At 41.9% G+C, this 23,691-nt stretch overlaps 1 protein-coding gene across 1 annotated transcript in view; it reads left to right on the forward strand.

Annotated features, from left to right (window-relative positions):
* Window positions 1-23,691, forward strand: part of LOC139467573 (uncharacterized) — a 50,331-nt gene that overhangs the window by 9,791 nt on the left and 16,849 nt on the right. The window contains exons 4-25 of the mRNA XM_071249110.1: window positions 351-522; window positions 798-973; window positions 1,146-1,767; window positions 2,018-3,439; window positions 4,450-4,632; window positions 5,152-5,366; window positions 6,415-6,571; window positions 7,232-7,332; window positions 7,524-8,402; window positions 8,650-8,879; window positions 9,915-10,108; window positions 11,957-12,226; window positions 12,874-13,046; window positions 14,136-14,283; window positions 15,230-15,281; window positions 15,532-16,504; window positions 16,800-16,865; window positions 18,429-18,554; window positions 19,861-19,980; window positions 21,116-21,221; window positions 22,239-22,309; window positions 23,339-23,590. Of these exons, the coding sequence (XP_071105211.1) occupies window positions 351-522; window positions 798-973; window positions 1,146-1,767; window positions 2,018-3,439; window positions 4,450-4,632; window positions 5,152-5,366; window positions 6,415-6,571; window positions 7,232-7,332; window positions 7,524-8,402; window positions 8,650-8,879; window positions 9,915-10,108; window positions 11,957-12,226; window positions 12,874-13,046; window positions 14,136-14,283; window positions 15,230-15,281; window positions 15,532-16,504; window positions 16,800-16,865; window positions 18,429-18,554; window positions 19,861-19,980; window positions 21,116-21,221; window positions 22,239-22,309; window positions 23,339-23,590 (6,708 nt within the window). The remainder of the gene's footprint in view (window positions 1-350; window positions 523-797; window positions 974-1,145; window positions 1,768-2,017; window positions 3,440-4,449; window positions 4,633-5,151; window positions 5,367-6,414; window positions 6,572-7,231; window positions 7,333-7,523; window positions 8,403-8,649; window positions 8,880-9,914; window positions 10,109-11,956; window positions 12,227-12,873; window positions 13,047-14,135; window positions 14,284-15,229; window positions 15,282-15,531; window positions 16,505-16,799; window positions 16,866-18,428; window positions 18,555-19,860; window positions 19,981-21,115; window positions 21,222-22,238; window positions 22,310-23,338; window positions 23,591-23,691) is intronic.

Below are 23,691 nucleotides of genomic sequence, written 5' to 3' on the forward strand. Positions count from 1 at the left end.
TTTACACAAAATCAGAAAGCACGATTTGGGCATTTTAGCCCCTTGCCAAATTAAATGCCATCCATAGGACACAAAGTTCTATTCTTCTAGGTTAAACGTGTGTCCATTTTGGCACCCCAAATCATAAAGTCAGAATGTCTTAATGTCAGAATAAAATGATTATCAAAAAGGAGATTTTGTACCTATTCCTGAGGTAGAACCTTTTTTTAACAAAGTTTTATTAACAACTAGGAAAATAAAATGCACTTTGTGTCGTGAGAACACTTCTTCATAGTATATTGTTAGACTTGGTTTGGATACTTGCCAAATCATAATCATGTAAAAGTATATCTACTCGCCCATTGTTGCAGAAAACTGGCGTTGCGGGAGTAACTGTACAGGCCCCAGTGAACAACGTAACCGTCGTCTGTCCCGACTTCAACAGCTACGAGACGCAGGCGTGTACGGTAACCATCACCCATGGCACAAACCTCCTCCTCCACGAAAAAGTCGACAACAAAGACAGGACTATTAAAATAGCAGGTACAAAACTGTAATCGGCAATTTTGGCCATGATCAGTAGTTGATCCCCACTGGTCATATATTTTCCTGTGATGAGGATTAGGTAACCATAAGTTGCTGTTTAAGGGAGGGGGGATAACATATCATAATAATAATTCATCGTAATTTTGGAGCAGTTCCCACAAGAAGTAAAATGAGTTTCCAAACATTTATTTGAAATTGGTCAAGAAAAGAAGTTGTCATCAACATGTTTTCGACTTCTGTCTGTTACTATTCAAACATATTCTGTTCTGTAGATCCTGTTATCGGCGTTGCTGGCTGTTGCGTTCCCTATACGGCGAAAGCACAACCAGAGAGCTTGTCAGGAGATGATAATGCCATCTTCATCATGCCTGCTGCAGAGTTCAGATTTCATGGAGTTGTTACACACTGGGAGTTGTGGGCGGACACAGCAGGCAAACTGACAGTCATGGTAATATGAACTTGAATTTCATGGTGAAATGTTAATTTGTTTACTCAGATGTGTAAATACAATGGTTCAGATAAACGTTATTTATGCACACATTTATGTATGTATTTATGTCCACTTATCGACAATCAAGAGACCTCTCTGAAATCTGTTTCATTATTCTTGCTGTTTAAAGGTTCTGAAGCCTGATTGTGATGACTACTGCTATGAGACAAACACATGTGGAGGGCAATGTAAAGGAACCACATGTTCCTCAGATACAGGTTACTGTCATAAAGCTGGAACCTGCTCCAAAGATTGTAAAGAAACAGACCGGTACCCATCAGACAACCCCTTAGTTGACTATGTAGAACGTCAATCCGTTGAGCTGACAGTTTCCAAGGGCCATCAAGTTGTAGAATGTCCATATATGGATATTTTCCCTGGCGATATCATCGCCTATAAAAAATCAACAGGGTCTGCCACCATTACAGTGTCAAAGAAAGAGACAACATGTGATCGCAAATACGATGGGACAGAGAAAAAATTCACCAAGAACTCCGGAAATCCAGTTTCCAAGACCCGTCACCACCTGAGGGCCATCTACTCCAGTCAGACAAAAGTTTCTCTGGACTATAAATTCCAAGTAGCTAAGAAATACACCTTGAGTGTAAACGTAAGTAATGTTGACATTGAAGGCTCTATAACTGCTACGACAGAGATCGACGTTCAGGAGGGCATCAATGCTTCAATCCTTGTTGGCCCCAAATACCTTGCCGTCAACACAGAGGGCATCTTTACCATCCTCCCTCACACAGGTATGTTCAGCCATCGTGCAACATAGCTCAATTAGTCGATAGAGTCAGGCTTCTGGTAATGAGTATGGCATCAGTCTTGAGTTATTGTTCATTGGTTTGTAGCCGCTCTACGCATTTAATACAAGGACATGCCTATTACGTAAATCATTTTTGTCTTAATGTGGAGTATCTCATGTCCTAGTTTGGATGATTGTGTTTACCATTTTTCTTCCCTGATCAAGTTTGGAAATGTCTATAAACCGTGTTGCAGGTTCTTCCGTTAAACGAGACTGGGATTTTGGAGACAAGAGTACATTCAACGCCACAAACACTGACCAATACAAACACACTTACACCTCCAAGGGAGTGTACAAGATAAAAATCAGGTGCTGGAATTCGCAGAATACCAAAGAGAACGCTTCCATTGTGACTGTGGAAGAGGTAATAGTTGGCATCAGTGTTAAATACGCTCCATGTATTACGCTGTCCAACTGCAGCTTTGAAGTGACAGTCACAGGAGGCTCCAACTATGAAATTACATGGGACTTTGGTGACTTAACAAGCAACATAACTACGGAAGCTGAGTACTTAGAAAGCCATGTGGTGAACCATGTGTATAATATGGGCGGTAATCTGTCTGTCACTGCCAACTGTTCCAATCACGTCAGTTCCAAGTCTTTCACATTCTTCCTACCTGTGCAGGAGGTGTGCGCTGGGTTGTCTCTTATTAGAACAGGTGCAGAAAAGGACGTACCTTTTACAATTGCATGGACACTAGATCATGGTTCCGACTGTAAGTTTGACCTCACATTCCGTGGGCAGCCGATTGCAATTGAGAAAGCTAACGCGACCACTAAGAGATGGGAAAGTGGAAGGCAGAATGGTCTGCCTGCTAACATATATCCGCTGATCCTCAAAGTACACAATGCAATTGGTCATGATGAGAAGCATGTCAATTTTACTGTTGAAACTGCTATGAAAGGAATGAAATCCAACTGTAGTGCTCCTTTGATTAGCACTGGCGAAGAAGCTTCATGTTTTGTGACTATCGAAGAGGGATCAAATGTGCGGTGCGTTTGGGACTTTGATGATGGAACAGTCGAACGTTTCAACCAAGGCCCACAGGATTGGGCATTGCGAGCCAGCACCCCAGAGGTCCGTAAACACGTATTTACAAAGGGCAAGAATTACAATGTCACGATTACCTGTTCCAACAATGACAGAAGCGAACCTCACTACCACTCAATTCTCGTCATGCATGGTGTCAATGATGTCGAGTTCGAGCATGAGAACGCCGTACTCTTCGCTAGACCGGGAATAGGAATATTTACCTTTAAAGCACCAGGTGCTGATCCTAATGATGCTAAGGTTCAATTTTCCTTTGGTGACAATCAATTTGACACAAAAGAACTAAAAATGAACTTTAACTACACCCACCGTTACCGTGATGCGGGATGCTACAGGCTTTATGTCAGAATCTGGAATAATGTCGGGACAAAGATATTTAACAACAGCCAAATCTGTGTCATTGAGAAGATTGTCGGCCTGAAGGTTCTCACCGAACCTGTTGCTGCTATCATCAACCAACCTCTTGTTGCCAAGGTGATCATGAAGTTTGGACCTGCTGGAAGCCTTACAAACATAACCTGCAACTATGGAGACGGAGAAGGGAGCAAATCATTCCTAAGACAAGGTACAAATTTGTAACATTGATGTTTATATTACTCTGGTCACCTTGATTTATGTAATATCAATAAGGAGTTGCTTATCTATCATTCGTTTTTTATTAATTATATTTATAACATTTAAAAATATTGCAGTAAATATTATCATGGTTGTTATTAGAAGTAGTTCTTGTTTCAACGTGGCACTAGTATTGTTACTGGCCTAGAGTATGTGTAAGTGAGTTTGGTTTAACCTGGCTTTGAAGAGTATTTCAGTTACATCAGGGCGTGTACCATGTCAACTAGATGTGGAAGGAAAGCCCGTTGACTCCATTTAACGGGTACCACTGTGGTGAACCCAGCTCACAAATTTAAACACATAATCAGGGTAAACTGGGATCACGATCATTGGTTTCTGGCTGGACGCAAACCTGCACTGACAACATCTTCCCGAGGCAAGAGCGTCCTCTAGCCTTTTTATCAAAGAATTGTTTCCACCCTTGCCACATCAAGCCCACTTTCCTGTGTTAAATATGAATGGACTATGGCACATATCGCTAGCCCAATCAGATAACGTTTTACAAAATCAACATCCACGACTGGTACACATTCGTATAAAAGTGATAAACCGCTGTCATTCTTTGTTGATACGAATATGTGTTTTCCATCTTTTAAAGCCCCCAACGATTGCCTATGTTTTTGTGTAAGGGATGAAATCGCCGATGTTTTCGTTATCTGATTGATTAGGGCGTCGCCTATGGTAGTCGCCATCTTTGTGAATCTATACGAGATAAGAACAGCGATCTGATTAGATATCACGTTTTCATTACAAGGGGCACAACTCGAGATCTACGCGAGGTGGCGCCAGGGTCGCATGGCCACCCATGACCCGGCCTTTTTAGAGAGAATGGTATCTGCCTCTATGTATGATCATTGTTGCCATATTCATATGTGCCTTTAACTGACAGATAGCCATCTTAAACACAACTGTTTCTGTAATATGTTCAGTCTCAGTGAACATCCTCATTATTTGTTCAAGGCAAACAGATAGATGGCGAGGATGTCAGGTCCATTACCTACAAGGAACTGGGGGAGAAGACCATCACTTGTGACATTATAACGCCCCTCGAAACTATGACTGCTTCCTATAAAGTCAAGGTGGACCAGGAAGTGTCTACGAATAACTGTCACATCACCACCAATTACCCTGTTGAACACGGAAGTAAGTCGGTGCTCAGATAACTGACATATCACCACCAATTACCCTGTTGAACGCGGAAGTAAGTCAGTATTAGGTAGCTGTCTCATCACTGCCGATTACCCTGTTGAACACGGAAGTAAGTCGGTGCTCAGATAACTGACATATCACCACCAATTACCCTGTTGAACGCGGAAGTAAGTCAGTATTTAGGTAACTGTCTCATCACTGCCGATTACCCTGTTGAACACGGAAGTAAGTCGCTATCGGTACTCGGATAACAGACACATCAACACCAACTACCCTAACTTCCACATTATAACAATTTATCCTGTAAACATGAAGAAAGTTTATTTGATTTAAACAAGCTGCTTGTTATAGTAAGTGATCTCATTATTCTCTGTTATTTTTATTTTTATTATTATTATTAAGCATTATCGTGTAGGGGAGTTTCCATTTCTATTTTGCACTATAACACGTTCTCACCTAATTGGTTTTCACGATGTTTGCTTTAGAAAAAAATATCTCTATGCTATTATTCAGAGAAGATCGTCTACTCTGTGGTGTGTGACAAGGACCCTATGCCTACCAACTCGTACATCACGATTGATCACGGTGATGGCACCACTGAAAAGATCTCGTTCACTGGAACAGCGGGTGTTCCACAGACTATATCCTACCTGCCCCCGAAAGACGGACATTTTATAGCCAAAATATCATTGGGCAATGGGGGGTCTTCGATGAATGTTTCTCTTCCGGTAAGCAGTAATTTTTAATAACATGGTAAACTCTCGCAGGGGGTGGAGGAAGGAGAGTTTACTTGATAATTCTAATAAGGTTCTGCTTGGTATGTTTTCACACAACAATTATATGGTATAATTACCAAACTATTTGGAAATCGGATGATGGTACATAGAACATATATAATGCATAGGTAATATTTTTGTTTAGGGCGTATCCTTATTTGACATATACTGATATGAATATGAACTACAGTAGTAACATGAATGTAGTAACATTGCCAATAACAAAAAACACAGTCAATGTGCAAGTCGATGTGCAAACTTTTGTAAGAATCCGCGACGCGGATTCATACAGTTTGCACATCGGTTTTTCGATTCAAACCTCAATAAACCGAAAAAAATACACAGTCAATCCTTAATTAAATATGTACACGCATGATTGCAAGAACCTGAATTTTGCCCAAAATGTTGCATTTAGCCTTGTTGCATTCTTTTATAAGGCATTTTGCAATGGTAAGTCCTTGAGGACTTGGAATAACCAAATTCTAAGAAGCTTGGTCTGAAAATCTGTCATTCTCGATGTGCCTATAAGCGTGACGCACCCTACCTCTTTCGCGACTTTAAATTTGACATCATTCTGGACATATATCTGGACTCCAAGTGTGCCATCAGTGTCCCCGTCGACAGTATTTGTTTATGTATGAACATACACGACTGCACGACCAGATCACTCCGATACAAATCCTTCGAAAACTCCGTAGAAGTGTGCCTGACTTCTGTTTTCGTGGCCCACAAAATCACAAATGTGAACAATAACAGTCTCTATAGATCTCTAGCGTAAAATTCTAGGAGGAGACCACGGTTGTCTTTTCTTATTCCGATGGTGATCTTGTCCTTCGTTCGAAGCTGTCACTAACATGAAAGCAGAATTGATTTTGTTGATTTTCACGCCTTCAGTAAAGGGTCGTACAGTTAACATAAACGTCTTTGGAGAGCACTCCACTGTTCTTTAACTAGTTTTGGGTAGTATACATTGATGCCAACCCCCATGCGTGTTACACAGGCTGGTAGCTACAAGCGCCTGGTGGGCAACCCTGGATTCAAGTGTCAGTACAAACAAGCCGTTCCAGTCAATAGTGGCTACAAAGACGGTATCGAAGGCATTAACAAGAACTTCCCCACATCCTCACCTCTCACATGCCGTGTACAGGTAGATGAAGGTAGGACACAAGAATCCACTTCTTCAATAGATAGCGTATAACCGAGGCCACTGGAATGGCATTTACCAATTATTGTATTTCTTTCACTCGCAAGTTTTAAACTTCATTACGCCGCCTCTGGTGACGAGCACAATGTGTGAAGTCAATTTCTGGTGTCACCAAAATTGTTATATCCGGTTTAAAAACGTTCTAATTTACTATTATTACAAACATATTTTACGTTGTTGAAGGCCTATTCTAAACCAATTACCATGCCTCCATGTCAGAATGAAGGGATCTGATTGGTCCACGTGATCTTGATAAAATACTGTGCAGCCCGCTTAGGAGGGTGATAAATCTCTTATACACCACCACGAGCAATACAGGCTGCACGTGGATTCTGAGAGACAGAATAAATCCCTTGAACCCCGCTTCAAAGCAAAAAGGCGCAAGCTTTTTCCGAGTCAATGGAAGTCCCATGACATAGATTTCGTGTTAATTCTTTTTAAATTCTTTGGTAAGTCGCACTAAAACATGTCGGTAAGATACATTTGGTGTAGCATGATCACCCGCGGGACGCATAAGACCCGAAGTGCCCCTCGTGATCCTGCTTCAACTTATAATGAAGTGGTATCCCATTCTATTGACGCTTAAGAAGCTCTTCCATGCTTATCTTGTCAGGAACACCTGTTTACTACGAGATGACGGCCACACACGAGTCAGGAACACCCGTGGTGGTGTGTAACCAGACATCATCTCCTATCATCTGTTCGATCAAAAAGGTAACAGTATGCATTATGTATCCATGCCTGTGCAATCGATGCTGACAAAATAATAAAGGCGTATGCTGTATCAGGGTTTTGGTTTTAAAGCAAAAATAGCTTAAAATATTAAGATAAGATGATTGTGTGCACACTTGCCCGTGAACGTACTACAGTTTCGCGGAATGTTAAAGTGTTCTGTACTGTTTCAGTCCGGGCTTTATACTGCAAATCTTAAAGTAGGAAACCCTCTTGGAGTCGTCTCTGCAGATCCAAAGGATCTGCAAATGAAGGAGCCTGTGCAAGGCATCCATGTGGTCGATCTCACACCCAAGGCCAAGCCTGACGAAGAAAAAACTTTCAGGATATCTTTTGATTCCATGGGTGATGAGACCTGTATAAACATCGATTTTGGGGATGACGAAGGAGAAACGTACAACTATGGTACGGAAGACTGGTGCGAGAGAGAGTCATCATTCGATGATGGAGAGTTCATGGATGAGATGACAAATCCAATGGAGGTAACCAGAACATACTACGAGAACCAGAACTATGAACTGAAAGCTACAGCAGTTAACCTGTTTTCGGATGCAAGGGTTACATTCTCGTTCTCAGTCAGTGACCAAGACTGTAACAAACCTGAAGTTGACATTGAGGATGCTGTCACCGTATTTACTAGTCCTATGGTGTTCGAGAAGAGCAAAGGTATAGTAATAAGAGGTAAAGCCAATATCACATGCGCAGCGAGTTTGCAAAACACAAAATCCTGGAAAATCGAGGTAATTGATCCAGACTGGGGATCAGTAAAGAAGACATTGGATTTGCAATCTGACAAGGCTGAGTTTGTAGTTAAAGCAAAATCTCTTCCCTATGGCCTCTACAAGGCAACATACAGCATCCAGATGGACCTGTCAGATGGGACTAATTTTGTTGAATCTGCATATTCATATTTCAAGGTCACAAAGTCGAAATTAGTTGTAGTCATGGAAGCAGGTGGAATAAGTGAAGTTGATCGAGGTGAAAACCGGATGGTGACCTTAAGCCCAGAAAAGTATTCATATGATCCAGATATCGACAGGTCTGTTGACCAGGTAAGATTTTATCAACCTTTTCTCATATTCTAAAAAACGAACTAAAATCATCTCATATCCTCCCTTTACTGTATCTCTGTCTTATAATCATGCGATTCCCGGAAATCAGTGTTAAGTTATATATTGAAAGGCAATTCCCTTTAAATTTCTATTTTCAACACCTTTTGTCAATGATGTATTACTGAACATTAGTTGCCTTCGATTCATAACCTGCAAATAGTTTATGGAAAATCTTTCTATACCCTAGGGCTTCGAGAGTTACACATGGAATTGTAAGTTGATGAAGAAAGCGTCCTCCAAGTCGGCGTGCGAGTCCTTGTCCAAAATGACCACTGGCTCCATCTCTTTCAATAGCAGCATCTTCGAGTCAGGGGAACAGATCCAGCTTACATGCAACGTCACGAAAGACTCTCGCTCTGCCGTCGGAAAGATCATGATCAACTTCGTTACGGGCCAACCACCTAACCTTTATATCGAGTAAGTCAAGTGAGATATATGCAGAGTAGCAACTTCTGTGGAAAATCGACCACTTTCAAATTGAATGAGCCTAGCGGTGAAGCTAAAGGAACCTCTATTTAAAACTCTGTACCATTTCTACCTACATTACCAAAGCATTATACTTACCAAAAGCATCCGCAACGTGGTCGAAGGATTTATTTTTCTTGGGTGAACACTTTATGGAGACTGAATTGTTTATCTAAATAGGGATCATGCTTCACAATCTGTTCTCTTTAGACGTACTTTTAGTTGTGAGTGAGTGAGTGAGTTAAAGTGAGTGACCCATTGTGTTGCCTTTTATGATTGTAAACCTAATCTGTGTGATTCATTATAATTTGTAAGGTGATTTACGGACCCAATTTAGTTTTGAACGTACTGATTTCTTGTTAACCTTGGCGTTTCACCTTCTGAATTAACCCATAACTCTCTAAATGCCAATTAATACCTTCAGCAGCCACCACAGATGTGACGTTTTGAGTGATATTGACTATTATATATTCCATTTATTTGATACGTATTTTTATGTTAACTTTAATTGAATAAAACTTATATAATTATTTATGTACGGCCGCGAAGCCGTGGATTGAATATTGAGTGAGTGAGTTTGGTTTTAGGCCGTTTCGGGCAAAATTCCTGCATCATGGGGGACACCAAAAATGGGCTTCACACTGGTGCAAGATTGATATACATCACAAAATCTATTAGGACAAATGACCAAAATGGTGCTTCAACGACTTGACTAAAAAGCCAGTTTATCAGCGACATTTTTCCTTAAATATAAACTTTCACCATTTAAAGAACAATCTAGAAAAAGTCAACGCTAAATCAATCTCGAATAACCTTTTTTAGATCTTTGCTTTTTCCCCTTCACAAAAAAACACCTTCGCCAAGTGACAGTATTACATTATGTACCATAATATTAGGGCGTAATCCTTATGCTGTAAATTGATAGAAATCAGCGGAATAAGGCAGACTGTGTATAGTGTGACCAGTGTAGCCAGTTGTTGCTTTTAGGCCTGTCGGCAGCAGTAGAACGGTTCAGTTGACCGACTCTAAGATGGTGTCCTCTGAGGAGAGGTTGGCCCTGAGGGTTCGCTGCAAGGACTGTGAAAAGGTCAAGCTGTCCTGCGAGTGGACGGCCTATTCGTATGTTGTTGGCTGGCCTTGGAGAGACTACTCCGACAACGAAGTGGCTGGTAGAATTACTGGTGGGTATGATGACGTATAGGACATATTTCTGTTAAATGTTGTGTAGATAAATAGAGTTGACAGAGATCACTGCTGAATCGCAAACTGGGGAATACGCGGGCTTGTCAAAAGGTTATGAGCCTAACAATGAAAACCAACAATTGTGGAAGTGTTTTAAATTATATTTTTCAACATAATCTCCCTGCTTTTCATTACACTTCTCATATAGATAGTGAAGCTTTTCTCCACGAAGGTGTTCATTCACTTAAGGAAACAAGAGGAAATCATTTGATGCAGGTCTGGCAAATATGGAGGGTGGGGAAGCTCTGCTAACCCACAATGTCGCATAGCAAGTCGAGAGAAGTGAGAAGAGGCATTGTCATGAAAGAGTAGAACTCCAGCAGTCAGCATTCCTCGCCGTTTTTCTGTGATAGAATGTCTCATGCGATGGAACAAATCAGCAACGTTGACACCAGTCACTGTCTTTTGACTTTCCAAGAACAAGAACAAGAATCCCACTCTTTGTATCCCAGAATACAGTGGCCATAATTTTATTCCCTGATCTTGAAGACTTTTCTTTGATATCGGAGAAGTGTAATGGTACCAATCCAAGGATTGACGTTATGACTCGGGATCATAGTGGTAGACCCATGTTTCATCAACCGTTACTGATCTCTTTTTGAATTTGAAGAAATCCTCCTCAATTAGCTGTAAATTTTCTCTGGCGATGTCAGTTCTTTTTCCTTAAGATCAGAGTTTGGAAACTTTGGCACCCAATGAGCAGATATCTTATTCATCTGTAAATGTTCATGAATAATAGTTTCAATGGATTCACTGCTCAGACCTGTGTCTTCCACAAGTTCAGCAATGGTAATACGTCTATCTTCTTCTTTGAATCTTCATTGGTGGAAGATGAGTGACGTCCAGACCTAGTGTCGTCATCATAAAGGCTTATTCTCCAAGCCTTAAACATAACTGCCCAACGTTTAAAAGTGGAATAGCTGAGACATCTATCCCTATACACTTGTGACATGCGGTCATGAATTTCTTGGTCAAAAACCTGTTGACTGCTCTGTATTCGTCCTTTTCCATATTTGTATCCATTCCGGCCCCAATCACGTTCAACTGGCTGTCACTAATATACAAACGGCCTCAATAGACCAAATACACTTGCAATGAACTTCTCAAACAATGTACCACATTGACATGGTCACTTTGTTATGACCAATAGTTGAAAGTTAGTCAGGCTTAGAACTTTTTGACCATCCATCGTATTCTGAATTATTCTGTATTGAGTTACTGTAGTAAACGTAACAGAATGGGAATTAGTCCAGTATATTCTGCTTTAAGGAGTAAAAGTAACTGCATTCTGGTTATCTTGTCCAAAGAGTTAAATGCCTCCTTTAGGCCGTATTACTAAGCTGTGTGGTACATAAAGGTTCCAAATTCATTCTGAATATAACGCTTGATGGGGATATTTCACTCCAAATCTATCTTCAATCATCATCTATTCTTAATTGATAACACATCATATTGTTCACATGTATGATATTTTTAATTCTAATTGAAAGAGAAGGAAGGCAATATGACGCTCGCCGGTCATACCACGGGGTCATGTTTCGGTCTCGCGAGGCAACGAAAACGCAAAATCAAATGTCAATGGCTTTTCAGCCAATTTCCGTTTTTAAAATGCCCCTGTGTCAAACGTGGAGTTCCATAAGAAATGACCGAGCGACACCAAGATATAGAAAATCATAATTTTAAATCCCAAATGCCTCTCAATAGGAAAGAAAGGTATCGCTGATCGGTTGTATATCCATTTAATGCTGGACATAAACAAATTCTTGGTTATTCTTGCTGTACAAAAGGTATGAAAACAGAGACGATTTCAATCAAACCATCCATGTACAAACTCCACCCTGATGTGAAGAAGTACCGCTTCTCCTGCAAGTGCCGACAGGGTGATGGAGACTATGGCAAGGCTTCCCTCAACATTGAGCTGAACCCTCCTCCCCAGCCCGGTAGCTGCGTCATATCTCCAAGGAACGGCACCATTGGCTTCGACAACAAAAGCCCCTTCAACGTTAAATGTAGCGGATGGAAGGATGAGACAGAGATTGTAGAATATAAGTTTTTCTGTGAGTAAATTGCACTTATTGTGTATTGCTGAATTTTGTGCAAATGATAACCATTATTACACATACATTTAGATGTGATGTCCAGTTAATATGGCGAATTTGCTTGACACTCAATCACACCGAACCTGTCCCTTTTACTGATATGCGTATTGGCAGGCATCATGCCCAATCCTGTTTTGACGTCCAATCAATCCTATGAATGGGTGGCTTTATTTCAATGCTATGTATAAAACGAAATCATTTTGATGACCAAAATGCAGCGTACCGAATGTGCCTGTTCCTGACAACTGGGGTACACGTTACTAGCAACATCAATAATTCAAAGATGCCTTCTATGATCACGAGGCCAGGAACAAACATTTTCGAAAACCACCACTGTTGCTTGGAATATATGATGTCTCGAACGTGGTTCAACAAAACAAGACACTTACAAAACCCAAGAGAAGATAATTGTTTCATGTGCAACAAAAAAAATTCGAAGTTATATATCGTATGCACTTGATGTGGTGTCCAGGCGCAATTTGTTCAGTTTATATTGTTCCTAGACTGTGTTCTCGTGTATATTCGTTGGGTCTATGCACAGACAAACTTCCCTTCTGTGCAGTATATAGTATGCCAGCTGTAAGGTTACCTTGCTCTATATGTAGGCACCCACAAGAACAGCAAACTGCACCAACAAATTACCACCTTCGAAGAGGCCGAAGACGTCACGATTGACCCCCCACTCGGCGCTGATGACGATCAGTACCGCGAACACGTCTACGTGTCTGTCAAGGACTCCATGGATGCAGCCTACGTCTACGACCTCGGAATCATACAGGTAAACAGTTATTAGCTGGCTTGATTCTGGTTTCCTGAAAGCATTCTCTAAATGTATGTTTTTAGATTGTGGTATTGCACACGGAACTCACTAGACTGCGTTCTAGATTCTGGTAACATTCAAGTAATCTTACCACACAATGTGCTGGTGTTACAAGCTGCCCTCTTGGCCTTGTGGGTAGTGTTGTTAAATTCATGTAAGACTCTCTTCAACTAACTGACTATGTGTCTAGTTACGGTTATGCACAGAACATGTAACCATTAACACTAAGTACTACAGTGTGTGTGTGTGTGTGGGGGGGGGGGGGGGGGGGTTAAAGCGTTCGCTCATCACGCCGAAGACCCGGGTTCGATTCCCGACATGGTTACAATGTGTGAAGCCCATTTCTGGTGCCCCCCGCCGTGATATTGCTGAAATATTGCTTAAAGCGGCGTAAAACCATACTCACTCACTACAGTGTGGACCCGTGAAGATTCCGGGGTAGAATAGATCTTCAGCAACCCATGCTTGCCGTAAAAGGTGACTATGCTTGTCGTAAAAGGCGGCTAAGGGGATCGGGTGGTCAGGCTTGCTGACTTGGTTGATATATGTCATCGATCCCAATTGCATGGATCGACGCTCATGATATTACTCACTGGGGTGTCTGGTCCAGACTCGATTATTTACCAACCAACTACAGTGTGAAATTTAAGGTCAGGGTTGAATAGTGTATGCTTGACTCCTGGCATGATGGAGAGTCAGGCTTGAATAGTGTATGTTTGACACTTCACGTGGTTAAGTGCCAGGGTTAAATTTTGCATGTCATGACGGAGAATCAGGCTTGGTTCGTCCATGTTAGACTCCCCACATGGTCGAGAGTCAGGGTTGAATCTTGTATGACTGACTGTTCACATTGCGGAGATTCGGGGTTGAATCCTGTATGGCTGGCACCTACTAACAAGACAGAGAGTAAATGTGGAACATAGTATAGTTGAATTCATCAGGGTTAGTAGTGTATGGCTTATATTTTGGGTCGAGCATTGCATGTTTGATATCTCGACATGACACCTAGTCAGTGCTAAACGTTCCATGGTTGTGTCCCCGTAACAGGTGTTCCCCAACACGGCTAACATGGGAGACTGGTCAGCTCAACAGAAGAACAACGCTTTGAACGAGATCGAAAAGGTTACTGCTTCTGGAGATCAGAAATCAGTCACGGAGAAACTCACCAAGCTGGCCTCCCTGCTCAACGCTGACAGTAAGGGATATAACTAACTAATACCAAACTATTAACCATATCTTCCAGCTTACACTTTTCGAGAAAGCTTGGTGTCGTCACTGATTTTCAGTGATCCATTCATATAGTCTGCACCGCTTGTTGTCTTTTATGGCCATTGGAATCAGTTTCGGTGGATAATCGAAACTTCATATATAGAAAGACGTAGGAGTAACCTTGCTACAAAGCGGCAAAGCAAAGACTGTTATTTCAGCTGAGGTAGACGTGTTATAAAAGCGACAACACCCTTCCAATAATCATAAGAGTCAATTGTACGATTCCGACTATATGTATCATAAACATTTGTTTATGAATCAGGGTTGAATCTTTTACGCTTGACTCCTTACCTGGCAGGGAGTCAGGGTTGAATCTTGTACGCTTGACTCCTTACCTGGTGTAGAGTCAGGGTTGAATTTTGTATGTTTGACTCCTTACATGGAGGAGAGTCAGGGTTGAATAGTGTATGTTTGACTCCTTACATGGCGGAGAGTCAGGGTTGAATCTTGTATGTTTGACTACTTACATGGCGGAGAGTCAGGGTTGAATAGTGTATGTTTGACTCCTTACATAGCGGAGAGTCAGGGTTGAATAGTGTATGTTTGACTCCTTACATGGCGGAGAGTCAGGGTTGAATAGTGTATGTTTGACTCCTTACATGCTGTAGAGTCAGGGTTGAATAGTGTATGTTTGACTCCTTACATGCTGTAGAGTCAGGGTTGAATAGTGTATGTTTGACTCCTTACATGGCGGAGAGTCAGGGTTGAATAGTGTATGTTTGACTCCTTACATGCTGTAGAGTCAGGGTTGAATAGTGTATGTTTGACTCCTTACATGGCGGAGAGTCAGGGTTGAATAGTGTATGTTTGACTCCTTACATGCTGTAGAGTCAGGGTTGAATAGTGTATGTTTGACTCCTTACATGCTGTAGAGTCAGGGTTGAATAGTGTATGTTTGACTCCTTACATGGCGGAGAGTCTGAGGTATGGTTTATGCTTTCAGAGGCACACAATAAACCAGGGGCTCCGGGTCTGGCATTGACAGAGTTCCAGCCCATGGGTGGGGTGAGTATCCTGGTACCCTGTATTATCGTTCAGATTACAGTATGCCTGTATAAAGATGCATATGGGGTTTTTTCTAATCAGCCATGGATTTGCTAGGCAAATGTGCATTTCTGTTGTTGTATACTGAATGAAATGTTATATTAAAAAACTATTGTTCTCTTTCCTTCAGGTGGGTGTTGATATCAGTGGTGTTGCTGGACCATCAAACATGGGCATGGTCAATTTTGGAAACGCTGGGGCGGGTGCTCCAGGGATGGGCAATTTTGGAGCCGGTGGGGCGGGTGCTCCAGGGATGGGCAATTTTGGAGCCGGTGGGGCAGGTGCTCCAGGGATGGGCAATTTTGGAGCTGGTGGAGCGGGTGCTCCAGGGATGGGCAATTTCCAGCCTGGTGGGGCCGGGGCACCCGCATTACCAGGATTCCAAATGGCTGGCGCTGGGCCTCCAGGACTACCGGGATTTCAAATGGCTGGCGCTGGGGCACCAGGACTTCCAGGACTACCGGGATCTCCAACTGGTGGCGCGGCCGGGTTACCTGGCATGGGCAGTTTTGGAGCTGGTGGTGCCGGGGCTCCTGGGATGGGCAAGTTTGGAGCAGGTGGGGCGGGTGCTCCAGGGATGGGCAATTTTGGAGCCGGTGGGGCGGGTGCTCCAGGGATGGGCAATTTTGGAGCTGGTGGAGCGGGTGCTCCAGGGATGGGCAATTTCCAGCCTGGTGGGGCCGGGGCACCCGCATTACCAGGATTTCAAATGGCTGGCGCTGGGCCTCCAGGACTACCGGGATTTCAAATGGCTGGCGCTGGGCCACCAGGACTACCAGGACTACCGGGATCTCCAACTGGTGACGCGGCCGGGTTACCTGGAATGGGCAGTTTTGGAGCTGGTGGAGCCGGGGCTCCTGGAATGGGCCAGTTTGGAGCAGGCGGGGCCGGCGCTCCTGGGATGGGCCAGTTTGGAGCAGGGGGGGGCGGCGCTCCTGGGATGGGCCAGTTTGGAGCTGGCGGGGACGGGGCTCCTGGGATGGGCAATTTCAAGCTTGACGGGGCTGGGGCACCAGGACTACCAGGATTTCAAATGGCTGGCTCCGGAGTACCAGGGCTACCAGGTTTACCAGGTGTTGGTGGTGGTGAAGGAAGTGCACTTGGCAATGGAATGGTTCTTTCAGCTTTCAAGACTGCGTCCGGCGTCGGAGGCCTAGATTTTGTAGTAAGCTGCTTTTGAATCACTGTATACATAACCCGACTCTCTGTTATATGCATCTCTATTTATACTGGCGGATTTGCGGTATTTTCTTCTGACGTTCTTCTCAATAGTACACAATTCTGAATAAATCAGTGTCTTCACAGCACGTAAACCTGCCAAACCTTAAACTCCAGTTTGCCTCTTGATTTGATCCTATTAATATTTTGAGTTATTAATATTCCTGCCAATATATGTAGGGATCTCCAGCAGAGCGTAAAGCACTCATCCACAAGGCTGAAGAAGAACGGGATAACAAGGCTAAGGTAGATTTTATACTTCAGCCTTTTTAGAATATAGACATATGGTTTTTTTCACAACACACGAGTAGACTCTCTTAACCGATCAGTCTCTCTTGTCGGTACTCTTCTTATGTTCTTGGACACTCGTCACTCGTTATATAGCGTGCTCTCTGTTAAGCAAGGCTCCCCACAAACAGGCGTTTCTATATTAGCATGATCTCTTTGAGTGAGTCGGCGTGTCAGCTTAATGCGGGGGGAAAGCCCGAAGAGATGCAGGTCTAAGACGTTTACCACTTTGATGAAACCCACGAGCGCGACCATGGAGCTGACAAACCTAGAAACATAACCGGGGCGAATTGGGATTCGAATCCTTTATCATAAGTTTTAGCGTGCCCAAGGGACGCAACTCATGAATTACCCCGCCTTACACACGACTGGGCCATCCGTGACCCATTATCTATATGTATATGAACCTGCTTCCCAATAAAGCACCATTCTCGATAGACCGGTTACTCTGTAATAGGGCATTCTCTATGAACATGCTTCTCTATAGTGTGAAACCACAGTGTCTCTATAACGGAACACCAATGACATTTGAACCCAGATGGTACCCTGATATTTTCATTTGTCAGTAACCCTTTTGAGACTTAGAATTGGTCTTCAGCAACCCATGGTTGTCATAAGCGGCCACTAACGGGATCGGGTGATCTGGCTCACTGACTTGGTCGATGCATGTCATCGTACCCCAATTGCGTAGATCGATGTTCATGATGTCAATCACTTGATTGTCTCGTCCAGATACGACTATTTACACACCGCCGTCAAACAGCTGGAATGTTTCTGACTGCAGCGTCAAACAACAAACAAACAATATTTCTGTATTACTGTAGTTATAGCAAACGGCATCGCAACAGCTCTCAATGAATCTGAGGCCGTGCGAAAAGGCCACATTGTCCCTGCAATCAATCTAAAGGGCGCTATTGTCTCCATATTACTCTCTAAAAAACATACCTCTTCATAGTGTGCTCCTTTCTTGTTCTCTGTGAGATTGGTCTACAAAACCCGCTTCTCTTACCAACTCCAGAAATCTGCCTTTCTGTAATGCCTTACTGTCTATAATTAATAAACTAACTTTTCTACCAATAATTATTCTCTAAATGACTATACTAATTAATCTACCTCTCTGTAAAGTGACAGCCTCAATAAACCGATTTTTTTAAATACGCTACTTTATTACAATGACTATTTGATAGTGACTATTTGATAGTGATTCACATGCTTATGATTCAGACGGAATCGTACAATATTAATTAAATTGCCTTTAGCGGAAATTATGGAAAGGGTTTTGTGGCTTTTACATAAATAGTCCTCTCTGTAAACCGGCGTCTGTCTATAGCGGTACAGCATAAACCTACCTCTCTGTAAAGTGATCCCTCTATAAACCGATCTCTTTTTATAACGGTATCACATAAACCTATCTTCGCGTAAAGTAATACTCTCTGTAAACCGACGTCTCTATGTAGCGGTACTATCATTACGGGGTATTTTTAGATATTTCTTTTTTCATTCAATTATTGTATGTTTCAGCTCCGAGACACTATAGCAGGCGCATGCGCCAACATGACCACGCCAGACCCCACCGCCATGGAGCAGGTCCTCACCTGTCTACATACCAACGCCAAGGAGTCCGCAGAATGCACCAAGTTCTGTCAGGTAACTCCGCACTGTGGTCGTCATGGGTATCAACTTTACCCACGCGTCATGTTCAATGGTCGGGGGAGCATTTCTTTAGAGATTTTATACATCATATACCCAAATCCGTAATATTACGAATATTACTGCCGTTTATATATATAATTACTTCTTAGAAAGTTGTATTTTTGACAAACCAACAGAATATGAAACTCATTTTCAATCACATTTTTAGAATCACATTGCTCTCAAATGTTCAATTCTTTAGCTACCTTCCTATGTCTGCCTACTTCAATCAGAAATCAATGGGAGCTGCGTCTATATATATATATTGTGATAGCGCATTTCGGAATCTTTTAATTTCTATATCAAACAAGTAGTATTCTGGGGAAATAAGTGTCTTTAAAAGCTTGTAATGATTACATTGTTGTAAACATAAAACTTGTGATGACCATTTTCTAAGAATATATCCTGAAGGCTTTGGCGTACAGATAATAGGAACGAATCTGGATTACTGGGTACAAATATATAATAGCAAATATATTCATATCCGCATTCATTTAAAAAGGATTTTACATCATATACTTATATACATAATATTACGAATTCCATTTTGTATACATCATATTATAGCATTTCCTGTAATCTATCAATAGTCATTTTAAGAAACTTGAAACAATACTTAAGGATTCTAACATATCTAAATATGTAAAGTTTCTTTAGTTAAGGATATACTTTACCGATTTTGATCCTAAAGCTGTAGGATGGTAAGATGAAAATATACAAATTAAACAAGGTGTTTAAACGTGTTATCGGTAAAAAACACTGTCGACAAGGTGAAGTAATAATGTATTAAATGCAAAGGGATGTTTGCCCTACTGAAGTTACTTTCTTTGAAGTTTTTGTGCAATACTGAATTTTGTTAACTGGTCGTCGGGCAGAAATATACTTCTCAATTATTTTTTTTAACTTTGGGTCAGTGTATCCGGAAACGAGGTATTTAATGACTTATGCTGGTCAACTAGCTTATATTCAAAAGGTGTGATTTTTAAAGTAAACATAAATATCAGGAACATTCATATTTGGTTGTTTCCTATTTATGCATTATCTGATGATCGCAAAAAAAACATGTATACATAAAAAGCAGATCTACATGTATTAACAATTTGCATTTTGCTTACCTCTGATATTCATGCCATATCGAATATGAGCATCACGAAGAATGTTTCAATGAATTATCTTACATGAATACAGGTAACAGTTAAGTACAGAGCGGAAATCATCATTATCCTTTTGGGGGAATCTAATGAGTTTTTAATGATTCTAGAAAGCAACAATGATGAAAACACTGGAGATAACAAAGGAACTGTCACATTTGAACACATCGTCTGAAAACACAAAGGCACTGGGCACGGCTCTGCTCAACGTCGCCCAAGAAGCTGCTGCGGTTAGTCTGTTTAGAGCTTCTCTCCTGTACATTATGTGGTATCTCTCCTTTAGACAGCCGACATACTATGCATATATAATAAAGTGTTGCTACTGAAATACCTCACACAGCATGCACACATAATGTAGTGTCTCTCCTTGAGACAACTCACACAGCATGCACACATAATGTAGTGTCTCTCCTTTAGATACCTCACACAGCATGCATAAATAATGCAGTGTCTCCCCTTTAGACACCTCACACAGCATGCACACATTATGTAGAGTCTCTCCTTGAGACAACTCACATAGTATGCACACATAATGTAGTGTCTCTCCTTTAGACACCTCATAGAGCATGCACACATAATGTAGTGTCTCTCCTTTAGACACCTCACACGTCATGCACACATAATGTAGTGTTTCTCCTTTAGACACCTCATAGAGCATGCGCACATAATGTAGTGTCTCTCCTTTAGATACCTTACACAGCATGCACACATAATGTAGTGTCTCTCCTTTAGACATCTCACAGAGGATATGCTTATATAATGTATAATATAATATAATGATATAATGATTATTGCTTTCCCTAAAATAACCTACATGCTTTGTGCATGCATAATGTGATAGCTTTTCTTCAAATAACCAAGACGCTTTATACATGCATTATGTGATTGTTTTTCTTCAAATAACCAACATACTTTGTGCATGCATAATGTAATTGCTTTTCTTCAAATAACAAACATGTTTTATGCATGCATAATGTAATTGCTTTTTTTTTAAATAACCAACATGCTTTGTGCATGCTTAAGGTGATTGCATTTCTTCAAATAACCAACATACTTCATGCATGCTTAATATAATTGCTTCTCTTCAAATAACCAACATGCTTTGTGCATGCTTAATGTGATTGCTTTTCTTCAAATAACCAACATGTTTTATGCATGCATAATGTGATTGCATCTCTTCAAATAACCAACATGCTTTGTGCATGCTTAATGTCATTGCTTATCTTCAAATAACCAACATGTTTTATGCATGCATAATGTGACTGCTACTCTTCAAATAACCAACATGTTTTATGCATGCATAATGTGACTGCTTCTCTTCAAATAACCAACATGCTTAATGCATGCCTAATATGTTTTAAACAGGCCGCCGTCGTGAACATACAGTGGCCGGTACTGAGTGACAAGCTCACCGCTATGGATACGTCGGCATTCGAAGACTACGATACAGATATCGAGTCGAACCAGACCGGTGAGAATAGAGCCAGTGTTAGAGTTGAACAGTATTTCAGTTACTTCACGACGTGTCAGAGCTTGATGTTGGAGGAAAACGCGAAGTGATGCAAATATTGGACGCTTACCACTTCGGTGCACGTGCTGACAAACCTGGAAACGTAATCAGGGCATTCGAACCCACAATCATAGGTTTCGGGCACGCCTAAGGGACGCAACTCTGCATGGCAAATTGCAGGGCCTAAGACGACTGGGCCATCCGTGCCCCGGTGGGAACAGAAACAACTCACAGTCAGTTTGTATTGAAGGCATCTTCTTTATTTCTACTGATTCGGCGTGTGTCAGGCATTATCGTTGATGCTACAACATGTAGTAGTATCAGTAGTATCAGTTTCAGACCTTCGACGTTTACCACGTTGTCCAAACCCGATGGTAGTAGTAGTAGGAGGAGGAAGAGGAGGAGCAGCAGTAGTAGTAGTAGTAGCAGTAGCAGCAGTACAAGTAGTAGTAGCAATATTAGCAGCAGTAATAGCAGCAGTAGTAGTAGTAGTAGCAGTAGTAGCAGCAGTAGAAGTAGCAGCAGCAGTAGCAGTGATAGTAGTAGCAGCAGTAGTAGTAGGAGGAGGAGCAGTAGTGGCAGCAGTAGTAGCAGTAGTAGCAGCAGCAGCAGTAGAAGTAGCAGCAACAGTAGCAGTAATAGTAGTAGTAGTAGCAGCAGTAGTAGTAGGCGGAGGAGGAGGAGCAGTAGTAGCAGCAGCAGTAGTAGTAGTAGCAGCAGTAGTAGTAGGAGCAGCAGTAGTAGTAGTAGTAGCAGCAACAGTACAAGTAGTAGTAGCAGTAGTAGAAGCAGTAGCAGCAGTAGTAGTAGTAGCAGCAGTAGGAGGAGCAGCAGTAGTAGTAGTAGTAGTGGTAGTAGTAGTAGTAGTAGTAGTAGTAGTAGTAGTAGTAGTAGTAGTAAGTAGTAGTAGTAGTAGCAGCAACAGCAGCAGTAGCAGTACTCGCTTTGTTTACCTCATACACGGGTTGTGTGTTTCAGGCGTGGCCTCCTCTGAGGATCCGACTGGTCAACATCTTCTCAACGCGCACAAAGCCAGCCAGGCCAAGATTGTAAGTGAACAGCCATGTTGCCTGGCAGTATGTGTGTTGCTAGTTACACATGCACAATGATCTTATGCTGGAAGGATCACACATAAGATTATGTCATGGTCATGCGTGCTGTCTGATGTATTCTATATTGAATACTAAATCGGAAAAGGGTGATAACGTCATTCACTGTCCAGAACAACAAGAAAATGTTAATGAAAGAGTATTGGCTCATTAAACAGTCAGTTTCTTGTCTGTACTTTCTGCTCTTTTACATACAGGAGCCACCGCCTGTCCTCAATAACCATCCCGCTAAACAAAATGTAAAAGAACAGGTTTTGTTATATATCCACCCATTCACCGTCTGTGCTGAAATATGAACAAATTTCCGTTTCCATAAAATAAATACCTGATATATTGTATCGGAAAGATATTTTTTTTTTAAAGAAAATAATTCTTGATATAGCCCTCGACATCGATACAGAAATGTGTTGCGCTATATTAAAGCACATGCCGTTTATGAGCACATGTGCTTTCAAATAATAGTAAACAGCTTTGAACTTTGATGTAAATACTCAAATTGTAAGTAGTTTGGATACATATCTAAATATACACCCAAGAATTTATAACTGATCAAAGACAGGTAGTTTGGTTCGGTTTCGTTTCACTTTCACCCACCCACTTCCTAGACGTCCCGTGAAGATTCCAGGTTAGGATTGGTCTTCAGCAACCCATGCTTGTCGTAAGAGGCGATTAACGGGATCGGGTGGTCGGGCTTGCTGACTTGGTGGATGCCTGTCTTCGTATCCCAGTTGCGTAGATCGATGCTCATGATGTCAATCACTGAATTGTCTGGTCCAGATTCGATTATTTTCAGACCGCTGTCATGAAGCTGGAATATTGTTGAGTGCGGCGTTAAACAACAAACAAAACTTTCTAGTAGCTGAGTTTGGGGATAGGAAGTAACACCAATATAACATTGATGACATAAGGTATCCGGATGAGCTACGTTTTAAGGTCTATAGCCTCCCTCACTCTTTCTTGATTGTCTAGGCGGCTGAGGTCGCCGACATGGCACTTCAGACCCAACAGCTCGCTGTTCAAACGCTGGGTCAGACTCTCACCCCCGGGGAGACCCTGGAGTACACCACCCCCGCTGCATCTGGCATCATCGGCCATCTGGACAGTGAAGACATGATGTCCGGGGTGGAGATTCAGATGCCCGGGACAACCACTTCCATCTCCTTCCCTGAAGGCAACATCTTTGGCGACAGTATCGGTGTCAACGACAGCGCCATCCTGTCAGTGAGTGAAAACAGTAATCATGGTTTCAGAGCACGTTTTGTTTTCGGAGCAGGTATTAGGCGTATCAAACTTCTATCTTTTCATACGTTGGGACTATGTAA

This window comes from Haliotis cracherodii, unplaced genomic scaffold, assembly GCF_022045235.1.
Source record: "Haliotis cracherodii isolate W230 unplaced genomic scaffold, xgHalCrac1.p SCAF_2, whole genome shotgun sequence".
In the NCBI taxonomy this organism is placed as follows: Eukaryota; Metazoa; Mollusca; class Gastropoda; order Lepetellida; family Haliotidae; genus Haliotis; species Haliotis cracherodii.